This window comes from Pongo abelii, chromosome 19 (assembly GCF_028885655.2).
Source record: "Pongo abelii isolate AG06213 chromosome 19, NHGRI_mPonAbe1-v2.0_pri, whole genome shotgun sequence".
Classification (NCBI taxonomy): Eukaryota; Metazoa; Chordata; class Mammalia; order Primates; family Hominidae; genus Pongo; species Pongo abelii.
Genome location: NC_072004.2, coordinates 68,424,699 through 68,445,144, shown reverse-complemented (window position 1 = coordinate 68,445,144; position 20,446 = coordinate 68,424,699). Strand labels below are relative to the sequence as shown.

Genomic DNA, 20,446 nt, shown 5'->3' with positions numbered 1-20,446 from the left:
TGAAGATAGGCTGTGCCTCCTTCACTTGTCTGACCATGTAACCAGTGCCACGTGTTTTCAGTCTTTACTGTATGAAACTAAATGTGCCATGCTCAGAGCTGCCACCCGTGTCCTAAGTTATGAAGCTAATCACCAAAGACTACTTGTGAACAAAGTAACAGCTGGCAAATGCATACCTTAAGTGTCTCTTCCTCGTTTAGAGTCACTCGTTCATGAATGTTTTCCAACCTGATTTCCTGATGTTAAATGCCAGTTTTGTGGAGTGCACACATTTGAAGAACGTGACTTTAAGTTCCTGGCTCAATTAGTTTAAGTGGCTCATGTAATGAATTCACTCAATGTTCTTCCCTCACTGGAGATGTGAACTGCACTATATTTGGAACTAACACTTGCAATCCTATACACTGTTGCCTGGGTGTTGAGCTACAAATTTTGGTTAATATCACCATTAACTAGATTCAAGAAGTTATATGATGATGAATTTCACAAAGATTTTGGTGAAGAGAGATGTGACCAGTTTGAAAAAAAGGGGGGTGAGGGTGCTCTTCTCATAGGTTCCCAATGTGCAGGGACTTCAGCTTGCTGACACTGTTGAATGAGGCCATGCGTTCCTCCCACTGGGGCTTGCTTACCTGCTGATGCCTGCCATGCCAGCCTGAGCAACTGTGTTGCCCTGACTCCTAGGCTTACCCCCATTAACTTGGTGACTACACCTCACTGCTTCCAACAAATAAAACAAATGTACCATCCATCCAGAAATGACCCAAGTGTGCACTAAACCCAGGAAAGACCTGAGATAGGAATAATCTAGGTAGCTTTAAATGTTCCTGTTCTCTAAGATCCAACCTTAGCCATCCCCAGTAAGATGCTGGGCAAAGGTTCTCATTGGTACGTAAGCATCACAGAAGGCTGGTGAGAAGGGGACCAGCCTTTTCTAGTCATTATCAAATAATACAGCAGCACTGTGCTCCAGCCTCACAGGCTGCTATTTGATGTGACAGGTGTGCATTTTGGCCACTGATCAAAAGACCTTGGTTATCACAAGAACCTTGTCAGAAAAGCCCCACAGCATTAAACCTGAGTGCAGTATTCAAGGCAAGGTTCTGATGGATTTGTTCAATGGCTATGGGATTCAGATGGCAGACAGTAGTTGCAAAAGCTTTTACTGCAGAAGGAAATGCCTATATATTGAGGCTACAGTATCAAATAAGGTAGACTTGGTCTCTGCCCTAATGGAGCTCACAATCTAGCAGCGACAAGAGATATTGAATGAGTAATTTTAAGTGTGCCGACTCTGGAGTGGGAAGTTTAGTGTGCTATACCAGACAGTTCAAAGTAGCCTGAAGGTTCAGGAAAGTCTCCCTGGAGAAATGTTAAACTGAAACCTGAAAGATGAGTAGTTGCCAGGCAAAGAGGAGAGAAAAAGTGTTATTAGCAGAAGAAACAGCATGTGCAATGGGCCTGTAGTTAGAAGGAAGCAGACCTATTTAAGAAAGCAAAAGAGGGCTGGGCGTGGTGGCTCACGCCTGTAATCCCAGCACTTTGGGAGGCTGAGTCGGGCAGATCACCTGAGGTCAGGAGTTCGAGACCAGCCTGGCCAACATGGTGAAACCCCGTCTTTACCAAAAATATAAAAAAATTAGACAGGCATGGTGGTGGGTGCCTGTAATCCCAGCTACTCGGGAGGCTGAGGCAGGAGAATCCCTTGTACCTGGGAGGTGGAGGTTGCAGTGAGCCGAGGCGGTGCTATTGCACTCCAGCCTGGGCAACAAGAGCAAAACTCCGTCTCAAAAAAAAAAAAAAAAAAAAAGCAAAAGAAATCCAAGATGGGCCCGGTGCAGTAGCTCACACCTGTGATCCCAGCGCTTTGTGAGGCTGAGGTGGGAGGATCGCTTAAGCCCAGGAGTTCAAGACCAACCTAGGTAACATAGTGAGACCCAGTATCTACTTAAAAAAAAAAATTAGCTAGGTGTGGTGGCATGCGCCCATAGTCTCAACTGCTTGGGAGACTGAGGTGGGAGGATTGCATGAGCCCAGAAGTTGAGGTACATGAGATGTGGTCCAGCCACTGCACTCCACCCTGGGTGACTGAGCAAGACCCTGCCTCAAAAAAAAAAAAAAAAAAAAAAGAGACTACTCGGCTGAGTGCAGTGGCTCACACCTGTAATCCCAGCACTTTGGGAGGCCAAGGCGAGCAGATCACGAGGTCAAGAGATCGAGACCATCCTGGCCAGCATGGTGAAACCCCGTCTCTACTAAAAATATAAAAATTAGCTCAGCATGGTGGTGCATGCCTGTAGTCCCAGCTACTCGGGAGGCTGAGACAGGAGAATTTCTTGAACCCAGGAGGCAGAGGTTGCAGTGAGCTGAGATCGTACCACTGCACTCCAGCCTGGCGACAGAGTGAGACTCCATTTAAAAAAATAAAATAAAGTGTTATTAGCAGAAGAAACAGCATGGTGCAGTGGCTCACGCCTGTGATCTCAGCACTTTAGGAAGCCAAGGCGGACAGATCACCCAAGGTCAGGAGTTTTGAGACTAGCCTGGCCAAAATGGCAAAACCCCGTCTCTACTAAAAATACAAAAAAATTAGCCAGGCGTGGTAGTGCACATCTGTAATTCTAGCTACTCGAGAGGCTAAAGCACAAGAATCGCTTGAATCCGGTAGGTGGAGGTTGCAGTGAACCAAGATAGTACAAGAGCCAGACTCTGTCTCAAAAAAAAAAAAAAAAAAAAAAGATACTGGGGAAAAAAACAAGAAACCCAGGAGAACAGAAAGCTTTTGGGAAAGTGGTACAAGAGGGGTCTGGAGAGACAGACTAGAGCCAGGCTGGCAAGAACTTGGGCCTTGTTAAAGATTCAGAACTCGGCCAGGCATGGTGGCTCACATCTGTAATCCCAGCACTTAGGGAGGCAACGGTGGAAGGATCACCTGAGCCCAGGAGCTCAGGACCAGCCTAGGAAACATAGTGTGACTCCATTCTCTGAAAAAAGTAAAAATATTCAGGACTCTAACTAAGGAACAATGGGAGAACATCAGATTCCTCACCTGTAAAGTGGGAATAATAACAACAGTTATCTCACAGTTATCAGGGAGCAAAATGAGAATAATACAAATAAAAGGTCTTTTTAAGTTATAAAGCATTATAGGAATACTACTAACATTATATTATTAGTAATAATAAGTTGTGCTGCTTTCTTAATAGAACCCAAGAGTTCAAATCTCCTCATAATGGGAATATGAAATACCCTCTAAAATCCTGACCTACTCCAGGGAACTGATGGAAAGGTCGTAAGTTTATTTCAGTTGAAACTTCCAGTGTGAGGCTTATGAAGCCTGGGGGTGAATGCAGCTCTTTGGAGCAGGATCACACCATTTATGGCAATGTGGATTTCTCAGCTCTACACCAACTCCCTGACACTGCTTCCAGAAAAGATCATTCTGCCTCCTTCTCAAACTCACCAGAGCAGAGTCACCAAAGCATTCTTGCCTCTTGATTTCTTTTTTTTTTTTTTTTTTGAGACAGAGTCTTACTCTGTCGCACAGGCTGGAGTGCAGTGATGCGATCTCAGCTCACTGCAACCTCCGCCTCCTGGGTTCAAGCAATTCTCCTGCCTCAGAGGCCTCCCGAGTAGCTGTGACTACATGCGCATGCCACCATGCCTGGCTTATTTTTTCTATTTTTAGTAGAGACGGGGTTTCACTGTGTTAGGATAGTCTCGATCTCCTGACCTCATGATCCACCCGCCTCGGCCTCCCAAAGTGCCAGGATTACAGGTGTGAGCCACTGTATCCGGCCACCTCTTGATTTCTTATAGCCAAAGCTTAAGCCCAGCATCTTTTTTTTCTTTCTTTTTTTTTTTTTTTTTTTTCTGACAGAGTCTCACTCTATTGCCCAGACTAGAGTGCAGTGGTGTGATCTCCGCTCACTGCAACCTCCGCCTCCTGGGTTCAAGCAATTCTTTTGCCTCAGCCTCCTGAGTAGCTGGGACTACAGGTATGCGCCACCACATCCAGCTAATTTTCGTATTTTTAGTAGAGACGGAGTTTCACCATGTTAGCCAGGCTGGTCCTAGCTCAGCTTTTTTAGCAGCTGCCATCATTCCAGAAATGTTACACTCTGAGCTGTTCATGGCAAAATCATTATCCCAATTGGTACCTGCTTTATTACACTTTAGGAAAAATTCCACCTATTACCAAATATGTGATACTTTATTCTTGCAATGGTTCCGAGTAGTAGGCACAACCAGTAGTCAAATTTCATGGAATGGATGAGAAACCTGGAGTTTACCTCTCCAATCTGACCAGTCCTGACATGCCACCATGGAGAAACATAATGGTTCATTTTGGGCCATTTCCTCTCTGCCTGCAAAATATGAAACATTACCCAAGTATAGGAGGGCAGAGCTTCTGCCCAGATAGGCATGTGGTTTACCATTACCACAACCCTCTTGCTAGCTGTGAGTAGAACAAACTAGACACAGTTCTTCCCCAGAGAGGTCACTGACTACTCTAAATGTTCTATAGTACTACACCCCAGAGGTTGCAAACTTGCATTTTTTTTTCTTGACCTACACAATGCTTTCAAAGTCTTTCTGAAATTTTATTTACTTTGTGGTAGCGCACACCTGTAGTCCCAGCTACTTGGGAGGCAGAGGCAGGAGAACTGCTTGAACCCAGGAGATGGAGGTTGCAGTGAGCCGAGATCATGCCACTGCACTCCAGCCTGGGTGACAGAGTGAGACTCTGTTTCAAAAAAAATTAGGCGGGCATGGTGATGCATGTCTGTGGTACCAGCTACTCAGGCGGCTGATCTGGTTACATAGCATTCAGTCACTTACACAGCACTGCCACATCCTTGTGATCTGCACTGTGGCTGATGTTTTTATTATCATCTCTTCCACCCTCCCATTTTTCAGAAAAGGACCTGAGTTCCAGAGGGTGCTTTACCCAAGGTCACACAAGTCATCACTGGAACCTCTGTCAAAACCCAGCTGTTCTGAACACTCAGTGATGCATTTATTTTATTTTTTTGAGACAGAGTCTTGCTCTTGTCACCCAGGCTGGAGTGCAACGGCACAACCTCGGCTCACTGCAACCTCTGCCTCCCAGGTTCAAGTGATTCTCCTGCCTCAGCCTCCCGAATAGCTGGGATTACAGGCGCCCACCACATCTGGCTCATTTTTGTATTTTTAGTAGAGATGGGGTTTCACCATGTTGGCCTGGCTGTTCTGGAACTCCTCCCAAGACAGGGTCTCTCTTTTTTTTTTTTTTTTTTTGAGATGGAGCCTAGCTCTGTCACCCAGGCTGGAATGTGGTGGCAAGATCTCGGCTCACTGCAGCCTCCGCCTCCCAGGTTCAAGAGATTCTTCTGCCTCAGCCTCCTGAGTAGCTGGGCTGGGACTACAGGCGTGTACCACCATGCCCAGCTAATTTTTGTATTTTTAGTAGAGACAGGGTTTCACCATCTTGGCCAGGCTGGTCTCAAACTCCTGACCTCAAAGGATCCGCCCACCTCAGCCTCCCAAAATGCCGGGATTACAGGCATGAGCCACTGCACCTGGCTTTTTTTTTTTTTTTTTTTGGAGACAGGTTCTCCCACTGTCATGTAGGCTGGAGTGCAATGGCGCAATAATCACTCACTGCAGCCTCTACCTCTCGGGCTTAATTGATCCTCTCACCTCAGCCTCCGAAGTATCTGGGACTAGAGGTATGAGTCATCATGCTCAGACTAATATTTTAATTCAAACATTTATTAACTTAATGCTTTAATTTACTAATTGAATTTCACTAATTCAATTCCTAGTTAACCAAAAGAAACCCAGGATAGCTGGAACAAAGAGGACTCATGCTGGCTGGAGTGCAGGCAGGATGGCTGGAAAGGAAGTAGCCATCTTGGACCATAAAGAGGAAAGCCCATGTTATGCTGGGCTTGGTGGAAATCGACACACTCTGTTTATGCCTCTGGATATATTATTCACTGCTGGGCAATTTAGCCTACTATGATTATGTTTTGTTTCTTTGTTAAAAAAAATTTCATGGAGTCAATTATACCTAAAAACAAAATTGGGATTTATTTGCTTAGTTTTCTATGTTCCAATCATGAATTTATTCTCCATTATTCACTAAAAGTGTAGATTTTTTCTGTATTCATTTCATCTTATTTCTTGGGTACCTCCCTCCTGGAGGCTTTTGTCCTCTGGCTGCAGCCTTACTGATTGCTCCCTAGGCCTGCTGCCAGGCCAGCTATCACCCTAGGATTTCCCTTCATTATCATCTTGGAGACTTTCTTATTTCTCACCTATACTGGAATATCCTGTTGCCTGGATCACGTCTTCCTGTTTCTTGGTTTATTCTCTTATTCTGGTGCACCACATCCTCCAGTAGTTTCCTGAGAAAGGGTACATGGATAAGAAATAAGATTTCACGTATCTGAAAATACGCTTTTTTTATTTTTTAGAGACAGGGTCTCACTCTGTTGCCCATGCTGGAGTGCAGTGGCATGATCATTGGTCACTGCAGCCTCTATCTCCCTGGGCTCAGGTGATCCTCCATGTGCAGCTTCCCAAGTAGCTGGGACTCCAAGCACAAACCATTTTTTTTTTTTTTTTTTTGGTAGAGATAGGGTTTCACCATGTTGCCCAAGCTACTCTTGAACTCCTGAGGCTCAAGTGATCCATCAGCCTCGGCTTGCCAAAGGCTTGGGATTACAGGCAAGCGCCACTATACTTGGCCCTGAAAATATGCTTACTCTACTGAATTCACAATTTAAATAATTTATAAAATTATATATCATAAATCATTGGAAAACATTCCTACATTATCCTTCAGCATGGCTAATAAGCGTGATGCCATTCTCTCATCGCTGTTCCCTTGAATGTGACCTGCTTTTTCTATGTTTTAGGATCCTCTATTAACACATTGATCAGAAACTGCATGATAACATGTCTTTGAATGAACGTTTTCATCCATTACATTGTGTACTCAGTGGGCCTTTTATTTTGGAAATCTAGGCCATTCAGACCTGAGATGACTTCTTGAATTTTTCCTTTGATGATTGTTTTCTCTCTGTTTCTCTATGTTCCATATCACTATAATGCTTCTTTTTTTTTTTTTTGAGATGGAGCCTCACTCTGTCGCCCAGGCTGGAGTGTACTGACGTAATCTCGGCTCACTGTGACCTCCGCCTCGGGGGTTCAAGCAATTCTCCTGCCTCAGCTTCCCAAGTAGCTGGGATTACAGGCATGTGCCACCATGCCCAGCTAATTCTTGTATTTTTAGTAGAGATGGGGCTTCACCATGTTGGTCAGGCTGGTATCGAACTCCTGACCTTGTGATCTGCCCACCTAGGCCTCCCAAAGTGCTGGGATTACAGGCATGAGCCACCACACCCGGCCCTCTGTAATGCTTCTTAATTGAGTATTAGTCTTACTGGGCCACCTTTAGTTTTTAAAAAATTTTTCTGGCTTTTAGGGTTTTTTAAAAAGCTATTTTCTCAATTTTATCTTCCAACCCATTGATTAAAGTTAACGGTTATCATATTTTTTAGATGTTTTATTCTCCAATGTTCTTTTTTAAAAACAACCTGTTCTTATTTCATTGATACAACATTGTCACATCTCTGAGAATGTGTATCCTCTGTTTAAAGTTTAGATTTTGTTTTGTCCTGTTCTAGGCATCGTAGCTGGGATTACAGGCACACACCACCACCCCCAGCTAATTTTTGTATTTTCAATAGATACGAGGTTTCGCCATGTTGGCCAGGCTGGTCTCGAACTCCTTACCTCAGGTGATCCACCCCACTTGGACTTCCAAAGTGCTGGGATTATAGGTGTGAGCCACTGCACCCGGCCTAGATCAATTTTTTTTTTAATGGGCAAAATATTTAAACAGATATTTCACAAAATAAGATATATGAATGGCCAGTAGACTGGTAAAAAATGTTCAACATCATTGGCTGGGCGTGGTGGCTCATGCCTGTAATCTCAGCACTTTGGGAGGCCGAGGCGGGCAGATCACGAGGTCAGGAGATCAAGACCATCCTGGCTAACACAGTGAAACCCTGTCTCTACTAAAAATACAAAAAATTAGCCAGGCATGGTGGCAGGCACCTGTAGTCCCAGCTACTAGGGAGGCTGAGGCAGGAGAATGACGTGAACCCGGGAGCCGGAGCTTGCAGTGAGCCAAGATCGTGCCACCGCACTCCAGCCTGGGCGACAGAGCGAGACTCCATCTAAAGAAAAAAGAAAAAAGAAAAATTCAACATCATTAGGTCATCATAGAAATGCAAATTTAAACCATAATGAAATACTATGACTAGAATGGCTAAAATTAAAAAGACTGACAATATCAAGTGTTTATGAAAATGTGGAGCAACTAAAACTCTCAAACATCTGTGGTAGAAATGTACAGTAATACAGCAACTTTGGAAAAGAGTTAGGCAGTTTCTTATAAATATATGCACACCATATGACCTAGCATTTCCACTCCTAGGTGGAAATAAGATAAAAGCACATGTCCAAGCTGGGCACGGTGGCTCATGCCTATAATCCCAGCACTTTGGGAGGCTGAGGCAGGTGGATCACTTGAGGTCAGGAGTTCAAGACCAGCTGGGCTAACATGGTGAAACCCCGTCTCTGCAAAAAAATACAAAAAAAATTAGCTAGGCATGGTGGCACATGCCTGTAATCCCAACTACTCGGGAGGCTGAGGTTGCAGTGAGCCGAGATCACCCTATTGCACTCCAGCCTGGATGACAGAGTGAGACTGCGTCTCAAAAAAAAAAAAAAAAAAAAAAACACATGTCCACACAAAGACTTACACAAAAATGTTCAAAACAGCATTAATTCATAGTAGCCCCAGACACAATCCAAATGTCCATAAACAGGAGAATGACTAAGCCAATTCTGGCAAATTCCTACAACAGAATATTACTCAGCAAGAAAAAGGAACAAACTATTGATACATGGAACAACTGGATGAATCTCACACTAAGCAAATGACAATAGACACAAAAATAGTAGATGTTTTATGATTCTATTTATACAAAAGTCTAAAAAAGACAAATCTGGCCAGGTGTGGTGGCTCATGTCTGTAATTCCGGCACTTTGGGGAGGCTGAGGCAGAAGGATCACTTCAGTCCAGGCTCTGAAACCAGCCCAGGCAATATAGCAAAACCCCGTCTCTACAAAACATACAAAAATTAGCCGGGAATGGTGGCACATTCCTGTAGTTTCAGCTACTCAGGAGGCTGAGGTGGGAGGACTGCTTGACCCAGGAAGTGGAGGTTGCAGTGAGTCGAGATTGCATCACTGCACTCCAGCCTGGGTGACAGAGTGAGACCCTGCCTCAAAAAAAAAAAAAAAAAAAAAAGAGACAAATCCAATCTGTAATGACAGAGGACAGATTGGTGGTTGCCTGGAGATGGAGGTGGAGGAGGAGAGTCATTTGGAAGTGACACAAGAACTTTTGGTGGTGATAGAAATGTTCACTATCTTGATTGTGATAGTGATCAGATTAGCATAGAAACCTAAAACCTACATTTTAAAAAATATGTTATACCACAATAAAGGCAATTTAAAAATAAACACAATGAGATAACACTATACATCCACACACTAGAATGTCTAAAACTAAAAAGACAAGACTGACTGGGTGCATTGGCTCACACCTGTATTCCCAGCACCTTGGGAGGCCAAGGTGAGAGGATCACTTGAGCCCAGGAGTTCGAGATCAGCCTGAGCAATACAGTGAGACCCTGTCTCTACAAAAAATAAAATTAGCCAGGAGTGGTGGCATGCACCAGTGGTCCCAGTTACTTGGGGTGTTGAGGTGAGAAGATTGGCTGGGCAGGTTGAGGCTGTAGGTCACTGCACTCCAGGCTGGGCAACACAGCAAAATCCTGTCTCCAACCACTTTGGAAAACAGGTTAGCAGCTCCTTGTATAAAAATATAAGCTTAACATATGACCCAGCAACTCTACTCCTAGCTATTTTTCCAAGAAAATTCAAACTTGTCCATCCAATGACTGGCACATAAATATTTATGACAAGTTTATTTATAGTAATCCCAAATGGAAGCAACCCAAATGTCCATCACCAGATGAATGAATAAATGTGTGGTACATCCATGCAATGGAAAACGATGAAAAGGGATGAACTACTGCTATGTGCAACAATGTGCTTAATTTCAAAAACACACTGAGCAAAAGAAGCACCAAAGAGTACATATGGCACGATTTTACTTATATAAAATTCTAGAGAACACAAAATAAAATAATGTCCACAAGTAGACTGTGGCTGTAGGATGTAGGAGGTTGACTGCAAAGGAGTGTAAGTCATGGTGCTGGTAAACTGGTTCCCAAAAAAAGAAAGAAAGAAAAAGCCTGGATTTGCGGTACTTCCTGTTTTCTGTGGTGTAAACACTCCCACCACGACCAACTTTGAGCTACTAATACGATGTTACTAATGTAGATTTGGGAAGAGATGTACATATTTGGCTCTCCTGAGCTGGTACTAGCTAGCTCCAGCACATTACCACTGAAAGGAACAAAGGTGATCAGATGGTCAATATCTTGACTGTGGTAGTGGTAGCACAGGTTTATACGTTTGTCAAAACTTACCAAACTGTACTCTTAAAATTGGTGCACTGTATCGCATGTAAATCATATTTCAAAAACAGTTATGTTTCAAATAAATATCAGCAACAACCCATATGCCCAATAATAAGGGACTGGTTACATTAGTTTATTGTCTATCCTCTTGATAGACTAGGATGCAGCCATTCAAACAACTTAGAAAATTTCAGCAACACAGCAACATGCTTTGCTATACTGTATCATGTTTTGTGGCAGAATAGGAAATTTTATTTATTTATTTTTTTGAGATGGAGTTTCACTCTTGTTGCCCAGGCTGGAAGCAATGGCGCAACCTTGGCTCACCACAACCTCCGCCTCCCAGGCTCAAGCGATTTTTCTACCTCAGCCTCCCAAGTAGCTGGGATTACAGGCATGCGCCACCACACCCAGCTAATTTTGTATTTTTAGTAGAGTCGGGGTTTTTCCATGTTGGTCAGGATGGTCTTGAATTCCCAGCCTCAGGTGATCCGCCCGCCTCAGCCTCCCAAAGTGTTGGGATTACAGGCGTGAGCCACTGCGCCTGGCCAGGAAATTTTATTTTTACCATATGTTTGTCTATGCAAATTTTGTGGGCAGATGGATAGCATGAGGCTTTCTGAAAGCACTGTCATGAGTTAATTCTTTTCTTTGTATTTAGAAGCAGTATACAGCAAAATGGTTGACAGCCCAGAATCTGTAGCTAGACTACCTGGGCTAGTGTTCAGATCCCAGGTGTCACTTCTCTCAGCTGGGTGACCTTAAGCAACTAACCTAAACTCTTTGAGCCTTAGTTTCCTTTTCCTTTTTTTTTTTTGTCTTTTTTTTGAGATGGAGTCTCGTTCTGTCGCCCAGGCTGGAGTGCAGTGGCGCAATCTCGGCTCACTGCAACCTCTGCCTCCTCAGTTCAAGCAATTCTCCTGCCTCAGCCTCCCGAGTAGCTGGGATTACAGGTGTCCACCACCATGCCCGGCTAATTTTTTTGTATTTTCTATAGAGACGGGGTTTCATCATCTTGGCCAGGCTGGTCTTGAACTCCTGACCTCATGATCCACCCACCTCACCGCCTCGGCCTCCCAAAGCGCTGGGATTACAGGCATGAGCCACCACACCCAGCCAAGCCTTAGTTTCTTGACTGTAAAAAAAGGCACAATAGGAGTACCTATTTTGGAGGGTTGCTGGGAGGATCAAATGAGTTACTATATGTAAAGAGCCTTGAACAATACAAAGAGTAAGTGTTTTAAAAACATCAGGCTGGGTGCAGTGGCTCATACCTATAATACTAGCACTTTGGGAGGTGGGAGGTTCACTTAAGCCCAGGAGTTTGAGACCAGCCCGGGCAACATGACAAAACCCCATTTCTACAAAAAATACCCCCCAACGCACCCCAAAAAATTAGCCAGGTGTGGTGGCACACACCTGTAGTCCCAGCTACTGAGGAGGCTGAGGTGGGAGGATCACTTGAGCGGGAAGTTCAAGGCTACAGTGGGATCACATCACTGCACTCCAGCCTGGGTGACAGAGCAAGACGCTGCCTCAAAAAAAAAAAAAAAAAAAAAGGGCTGTGTGTGGTGGCTCACGCCTGTAATCCCAGCACTTTGGGAGGCCGAGGCAGGTGGATCACCTGAAGTTGGGAGTTCAAGACCAGCCTGACCAACATGGAGAAACTGCGTCTCTACTAAAAATACAAAAAAATTAGCTGGCCATGGCGGCACATGCCTGTAATCTCAGCTACTCGGGAGGCTGAGGCAGGAGAACCACTTGAATGCGGGAGGCGGAGGTTGCAGTGAGCCAAGCTCGTGCCATTGCACTCCAGCCTGGGCAACAAGAGCGAAACTCGGTCTCAAACAAACAAACAAAAAAAGCTATTATTTTCATGAAGCAATGATATTGTTTGGACAATAAAAATGCTTACTATGTGCTAGGCAGGAAACACAGGAATTTATATGACAGGGCTTCTAACCTCAAGGAGCTATAAATGTGGTTCTCAATTGTGGGGAGGGTTTGGGAGGGATTCACTCCCTTCCTAGGAGTTATTCTGTAACATCTGGAGACATTTTTGATTGTCCCACCATGACTTGGTGGGAGAGGAGCTAGTGGAACTTAGTAGGCCGGGGCCAGAAATGCTGCTAAACATTCTGAAATGCACATGACAGCTTCCCCGTAAGTAATTATGTGAGAGCAGGCACAGTGGCTCATGCCTGTAATCCCAGCACTTTGGGAAACCGAGGCAGGTGGATCACTTGAGGCCAGGAGTTCGAGACAAGCCTGGGCAACACAGCAAAACCCCATCTCTACAAAAAATACAAAAATTAGCCAGATGTGGTGCATGCCTGTAATCCCAGCTACTCAGGAGGTTACCCAGCTACTGGGAGGCAGAGGTCACAGTGAGCCAAGAACACGCCACGGCATTCCAGTCTGAACAAGAGTGAGACTCTGCTCTCTGCCACCACCCACCCCCACCACCACCCGCAAAAAAAAGAATTATGTTGTCCAAAATAATCAAGGTTGAGAAACCCTGAGTCATAGTCTAACTCAGGACACAAGATACATGCATACATACAAATTGTACAAGGCAGATAATCAAAATAGAGCATTATGCAATTATACATATAAAAAAATAGAAAAGATAGAAGAGCCCTGGGCCAGAGTACAGCATTCCCCCTATGACACCTGGCCAGGAAGACAGGCCTCAGTGAACTTCCAGTTTTGGGACCCAGTGGACATACTTCAATGATTTGCAACTTTTAGCTTATTCTATCAGTAGGTACCTTTTTTAAAGGTTAAGTTAAAGTTAAAAGGCTTCACTTATGCATTGCACTACCAGTGTAAAAATGTACTGGGGCCAGTTCACATATGTTTAATTCATATTATCTTTTCAACGCAACTTGACAGAGTTGAGTCAATTTAAAATTCTTAAAAGGGCGGAGCAAGATGGCTCGTGTCTATAATCCCAGCATCTTGGGAGGCAGAGGCAGGAGGATCACTTGAGTCCAGGAGTTTAAGACCTGTCTGGGCAACATAGGGAGACCCTGTCTCTACAAAAAAATGAACAAAATTAGCCAGGTGCAATGGCTCACACCTGTAGTCCCAGCTTTTTGGGTGGCTAAGGGAGGAGGACTGTTTGAGCCCGGGAGGTTGAGGCTGCAGTGAGCCAAGAACATGCCATTGCATTTCAGCCTGGGCAACAGGGCAAGATCCTGTCTCAATAAATAAATAAATAAATAAATAAATAAATAAAATCATTAAAAGTACATTTTTTGGAGTCAGCAAGAAATGATACATAGGAATATTTTGGTTTCCATTTAAAATAGAACTATTTTGGGGAAAATATGCCAATATTTTAATGGTGGATATAATTTGAGGTTGCAGGTGGTTTCTGCGGAATTCCTTTTCAAAATTTCTACAGTGAGGAACATATATTTCTTTGATAATCTGAGAAAGCAGAAAGCGTCCGGGCGCAGTAACTCACGCCTGTAATCTCAGCACTTAGGAGGCTGAGTCAGGCAAACTGCTTGAGCTCAGGAGTTCGAGACAGCCTGGACAATGTGGTGAGACCATGTCTCTACAAAAAATACAAAAATTAGCTGGGTGTGGTGCCATGTGCCTGTAGTTCCAGCTTGAATAGAGGTGGTGGAGGCTGCAGTGAGCCGAGATTGCGCCACTGCACTCTGGCTTGGGTGACAGTGTAAGACCCTGTCTTAAAAAAAAGCCTGATGTAATCCATACATAGTTCAAGGAAATGCAACTTGAAGTCTCGGCGTAATCCTCCCCATCCTACTAAATTATGTGGCCACCAACTCCTCCCACTTGGGAAACACTGCAAAGTGGCACCACCACCCATTCCACAGTGCAAGCCAGAAATCTAGTAGGGACCAGTGGACACTTCCCTCTTCTTTCAATCAATTGCGAAGTTCTTCACGCCACTGCATTCTGGCCTGGGAGACAAAGCGAGATCCTGTCTCAAAAAAAAAAAAAAAAAAAAAAAATCACCAAGCTCAATTAATTTCGCTATCTCTTTGTGTTTCTACCACTACTTCCACCCTTCTCCTTTTCACAAGTATCATGTCCTATGTGATTACTGCAACGGCCTCCTAACTGGTCTCCCTACATCTACTCTTTCCCCTTCCCATCCAATCTCGACATTGTAATGACCAGCCTTCTTAAAACCTTTCAATAGCTCTCCTTTGCTATTAGGATATAGACAAAACCACTTGCATGGCAGGGAAGGTCTTATATGGTCTTGCCTCCACTCAACACTAGTTCAACTGCAATCCCTTGTTCTCTGTTTTGGGGACACTGGCATTCTTGCAGTAACTTGTAATCCCCAAGCTCCTTCCCACCAGAGCCTCCATACACACTATTCCTCTCTTCTTCACCTGAGTAACTCTCTTCCCTTCCTCAGCTAAGCTTTCCCTGAACTCCCTGACTGGAACCTTCCTTGACATGTGTCACTTTTACAACTTTACATGTTTGAGAGATTAAATGATTAAAGTCTATCTTCCCTAATAGACCAAGGACCACTCACTTAGCACAAAATACATGGTAAGAAGATAACAGCCAATGCATACATAACATGCTAGACTCGCATTCACCATGTCTTTTATTTATTTTTTTTAAATTAAAATTAAAGCTGCCATATTTTTCTTTTCTTTTTTTGAGACAGGGTCTTGCTGCGTTACCCAGGCTGGAGTGCAATGGCGTGATCTCGGCTCACTGCAACCTCCACCTCCTGGGTTCAAGTGATTCTCCTGCCTCAGCCTCCCGAGTAGCTGGGATTATAGGCTCCTGCCACCATGCCCGGCTAATTTTTGTATTAAGTACAAATGGGGTTTCACCATGTTGGCCAGGCTGGCCTCAAACTCCTGGGCTCAAGTGATCCTCCAGCCTTGGCCTCCCAAAGTGCTGTGATTATAGGCATAAGCCACTGCATTCAGCCCATTCATTCACCATGTCTTAACTCACTTAGGACCTCCCTATTTGTCCCTACATAGTAAGGACAATTAATAGTCTCATTTTACATTGAGGAAAGTTAACTCACAAACTAAGAAGTGGTAGAGCTGGGATACGAACTCAGGCACCCAATTTCTGGAGTCTGTGCTCATCACTCAAGCTCTGGTACCTCACCAGCATTTATTGAATGTGAGTACTTTTGATAGGAACTAAACAGCACCATCAGTAACTTTAGTTCAACTAAAGTCAGTTCATTTTGATTTTGGTAAGGATTTTATGTTTGATTGTAACTTTGCTGTAAAACTTTTATTTTCCCAGCATTTTACTTCAGCCACAGAGTCTAGCTGTCACCCAGGCTGGAGTGCAGGATCATAGGTCACTGCAGCCTTGAACTCCTGGCCTCAAGTAATCCTCCTGCCTCACCCTCCTGAAGTACATGCCACCATGCCTGGCTTTTTCAAAACTGTATGGGTTGGGCGTGGTGGCTCACGCCTGTAATCCCAGCACTTTGGGAGGCCGAGGAGGGCGGATAACTTGAGGTCAGGAGTTTGAAACCAGCCTGGCCAACATGGTGAAACATGATCTGAAATACAAAAAAAATTAGCTGGGCGTGGTGGTGGGTACCTGTAACACCAGCTACTTGGGAAAACAAGGGATTGAGAACAAGGGATTGAGTCAAGCTAGTGTTGAGTGGAGGCAAGATCATACAAGACCTTGCCTGCCATGCAAGTGGTTTTGTCTATATCCTAAGAGCAAAGGAGAATTGCTTGAACCCGGGAGGTGGAGGTTGCAGTGAGCCGAGATGGCACCACCGCACTCCAGCCCGGGTGAGAGCGAGACTCTGTCTCAAAAGAAAAAAAACAAGAAAGAAAGAAAGAAAAAAATTGTATAGAGACAGAGTTTTGCTCTTATTTCAGGTGCTTTAAAAATCCATTTGCCCTCACTGGCATCATCATGACTGATGCTGAGACAGAGGTAGCCCAGCAAACTGCTGGAGAGCAGGGGAAAGTTAGCTTGAGTGAAACAAATTATGAATAATTTGTAGTGTAGGTAACTCAGGTAAGGACAATTCCAGGATTTTCACAGATGTCATCTCACTTAATCTTCATTGACTTTTTAGCGGGGGTGGTGGGGGGTGCACAGTCTCACTGTCGCCCAGGCTGGAGTGCAGTGGCGCAATCTGCAACCTCTGACTTCTGGGTTCAAGTGATTCTCCTGCCTCAGCCTCCCAAGTAGCTAGGATTACAGGCTCCCACCACCACATCCGGCTAATTTTTATATTTTTAGTACAGACAGGGTTTCACCATGTTGGCCAGGCTGGCCTCAAACTCCTGGGCTCAAGAGATCCTCCAGCCTCAGCCTCCCAAAGTACTGCGATGACAGGCGTGAGCCACCACGCATGGCCAATCTTCATTGATTTTTTTTTTTTGAAATGGAGTCTTGCTCTGGCACCCAGGCTGAATGCAGTGTTTTTTTTGTTTTTTGTTTTTTGAGATGGAGTCTTGCTGTCATCCAGGCTGGAGTACAGTCAGTTTTTTTTGAGATAGAGTCTTGCTCTGTCACCCAGGCTGGAGTGCAGTGGTGCAATCTTGGCTCACTACAACCTCTGCCTCACGGGTTCAAGCAATTCTCCTGCCTCAGCCTACTGAGTAGCTGGGATTGATTGCAGGTGCCCACTATCACACCTGGCTAATTTTGTATTTTAGTAGAGACAGGGTTTCACTGTGTTGGCCAAGCTGGTCTCTAACTCCTGACCTCAGTTGATCCGCCCACCTCAGCCTACCAAAGTGCTGGGATTACAGGCGTGACCCACCACACCCTGGCCCAGTCTTCACTGATTTATAACAAAGTTACACACACAGGGCAGTTCTTCCACAGTTAACAGATGAAGCAAAAGGCTGGGGTTAGGGAACTGCTAAGCCATGGGAAATCCACTAGTCACAGTATGGTGTGAGGAATGGTGTCCCTACATTTCTAGCTTCAAAACTGCAAAGATATCTCTAGCAGAGAAAGACCATTTCTTCCTCTTTTAACAAAGAGTTGGCCAAGCCTTCCTAATTCTTTGTGAAACCCTTCAGCAAAGTCAGATTTCCTCCTAGGTTTTCCCAGTGTGGCTAGTGCAGGGCAATTACCTCACAAGCTCAAGTCATATGGTAAAAAGCTGTATGAACCAGCTACATCCAATTACCCCTACATCGTTACTGTGAAAATGAAACAATTCAAGAAATTCTTTGTTATCATTTATTTTTTCTTTTTTTTGAGAGTCTTACTCTGTCGCCCAGGCTGGAGTGCAGTGGTGAAGTCTTGGCTCACTGCAACCTCTGCCTCCCAGGTTCAAGAGATTCTGTCTCAGCCTCCCGAGGAGCTGAGATTATAGGCGTGCGCCACCACGCTCGGCTAGTTTTTTTTTTTTTTTTTTTTTTTGTATTTTTAGTAGAGACAGGGTTTCACCATGTTGGCCAGACTGGTCTTGAACTCCTGACCTCAAGTGATCCGCCCGCCTCGGCCTCCCAAAGTGCTGGGATTACAGGCATGAGCCACCGCACCCGGCCCTATTATTACGCTTTTTCTTTATCATTTTAAAAATCTTCATTTTTTAAAAGGGACAGGATCTCGCTAAGTTGTCCAGGTTAGTCTTGAACTCCTAGGCTCAAGCGATCCTCCCAAAGTCCTGGGATTACAGGCCTGAGCCACTGCTCCCAGCCTAGGAAATTCTTAACCTGGAGCCCACTTACTAATGTCAAAGGAAGTCAATATACCGTATGCACATTTTTTTTCTTTTCTTTGAGACGGAATCTCGCTCTGTCGCCAGGCTGGACTGCAGTGGCGCGATATCGGCTCACTGAAACCTCTGCCTCCAGGGTTCAAGCGATTCTCCTGCCTCAGCCTCAGGAATAGCTGGGACTACAGGTACGCGCCACCACACCGGACTAATTTTTTGTATTTTAGTAGAGACGGGGTTTCACCATGTTGGACACGATGGTCTGGATGTCTTGACTCGTCATCCGCCCCCCTCGGCCTCCCAAAGTGCTGGGATTACAGGCGTGAGCCACAGCGCCTGGCCCACATTTTCTTTATATGCATTTTGCTAAGAAAAGGCATTCATGAGTTTCTTCCGGGGTTGAGAACTGAAACAGGTTAAGAACCACAATCCTTTATGCCTGTACACACATTCTTTCTGGTTCGAGGTTGGGCCTTTACAGGGTACTTTTGGAGGGTGAAACATTTCCATTCTGTCAAGTACCTGGTAGCTATGGATGGGGGGTCTAAGAGGAGGAATCCCTTAGCTCACCCTTAAGCAAGTCAGATTTATCACAGCACAGGTCTCAAGCCCCATACAAGCAGGCCTAGGGGACTCCTTGGAGAGGAAGCTGCTTGTAGGGACAAGGGCAGTCAGGAGAGCTTGAGCTTATCAAGCCACTAACCAGCTGTGTGACCTTGGACAAGTTCCATACCCTCTCTGGGCTTCAGTTTCCATATCTACACATTGGAAGTGGAGCCACATGGCCTTACGCATCCGTCCCAGCCGAAAGCAGGGTACCAAGCCGACCTAGCCATTAAAACAGCTTCCTGTGGGCGCGGCGCAGGACTTCAACGGTCCCCCCGCCACCCAGCTCAGGCCCGCGAAAGCCTCGCTCAACACGCCCCTCGGAGCGACGGCGCTTACCCAACCGCAGCCCCAGCGCTCGAACCCAGCTCCGCCTCTTCCCGGGGGCGTCCCATCGTGCCCCGCGCCAGGTTCCTAGGGTAGCCGGGCGCCTCCCGCCTTCCCGCGCCCCGACCCCGAACTCCTCTCCTTAGTTCTCCCGGGCACCCTATCCTATCAACGCCTACTATCCCAGCCAATCGCGAAGGCTCCGAGTCGTGCCTTCGGTCCACCCTCCTCCCAGCGCTCAGCCGGTCTGAGCTCAAGGCCTTTACCAAGCCCACCCAATCAACGACAGGCTCTCTCCTGCCCCATCCCAATCTCCCTCCCCTCGGCCAATCCGCGCGCTCCATTCCGCTGCCCGCCCAGCCAACCCGGGCCTTGAAACCAGCAGGCGAATGGGCGCGAGACGGCCCTTCGACGCTGAGGGCCTGGCCAATTGGGGATTCCGCATGGCCAGGACAGCGGCCAATCGCCGTGGAGCGCGGCGCCTCCGCGGAGAGGTCCGGCCCGAATATCCCTCCGCCTTCCTCCCTCGCTCCCTCCCTGCGCGCCGCCTCTCACTCACAGCCTCCCTTCCTTCTTTCTCCCTCCGCCTCCCGAGCACCAGCGCGCTCTGAGCTGCCCCCGGGGTCCCTCCCCCGCCGCCAGCAGCCCATTTGGAGGGAGGAAGTAAGGGAAGAGGAGAGGAAGGGGAGCTGGAGCGACTACCCAGACAGAGCCGGTGAATGGGCTTGTGGTGACCCCCGCCCCCCACCCCACCCTCCCTTCCCACCCGACCCCCAACCCCCATCCCCAGTTCGAGCCGCCGCCCGAAAGGCCGGGCCGTCGTCTTAGGAGGAGTCGCCGCCGCCGCCACCTCCGCCATGGAGCTGATCACCATCCTCGAGAAGACCGTGTCTCCCGGTAGGACGCAAGAGCCGGGGGTCGGGCTGAGGTGATTGGGGTGGGGGAGGGGAGGCCCGGCCCCTCTGATCCCGCTCCGTCTCCCACTTTACTCCCCCTAGATCGGCTGGAGCTGGAAGCGGCGCAGAAGTTCCTGGAGCGTGCGGCCGTGGAGAACCTGGTGCGTGCTACCCCGCCGCGCCCATCCCGCCGCGTCCCCATCCCCTGCGTGCGGGGCCTTCCCGCCCTCCCGGAGGCCCAGGCCTCGGCAACCTACCCCGCCCCATCCCGTCCCCCTCCCCCCAACCCGGTCCAACCTAACCCCGCCATCGGGAAGCCGGTGGGTGTG

The 20,446-nt window shown here is 46.4% G+C and overlaps 2 protein-coding genes across 16 annotated transcripts in view; one reads left to right on the top strand and one right to left on the bottom strand.

Annotated features, from left to right (window-relative positions):
• Nucleotides 1-20,095, bottom strand: part of LOC129054925 (uncharacterized) — a 45,596-nt gene extending 25,501 nt beyond the window's left edge. For 3 of the 15 annotated variants that reach the window (XM_054546295.2, XM_054546294.2, XM_054546296.2), the window contains exons 1-2: nucleotides 19,234-19,565; nucleotides 6,303-6,392 (exon numbers count right to left, since the gene is read on the bottom strand). In XM_054546295.2, coding sequence (XP_054402270.1) covers nucleotides 6,303-6,392; nucleotides 19,234-19,565 — 422 coding nt within the window. Of the gene's footprint in view, nucleotides 1-4,292; nucleotides 4,368-6,302; nucleotides 6,393-7,785; nucleotides 8,276-14,499; nucleotides 14,572-18,325 lie in introns of those variants that run through there. The other 12 variants (XR_008519537.2, XR_008519540.2, XR_008519539.2 and 9 more) reach the window with 12 other exon arrangements.
• Nucleotides 19,775-20,446, top strand: part of KPNB1 (karyopherin subunit beta 1) — a 34,735-nt gene continuing 34,063 nt past the window's right edge. The window contains exons 1-2 of the mRNA XM_024235028.3: nucleotides 19,775-20,118; nucleotides 20,220-20,278. Of these exons, the coding sequence (XP_024090796.1) occupies nucleotides 20,079-20,118; nucleotides 20,220-20,278 (99 nt within the window). The 5' untranslated portion in view covers nucleotides 19,775-20,078. The remainder of the gene's footprint in view (nucleotides 20,119-20,219; nucleotides 20,279-20,446) is intronic.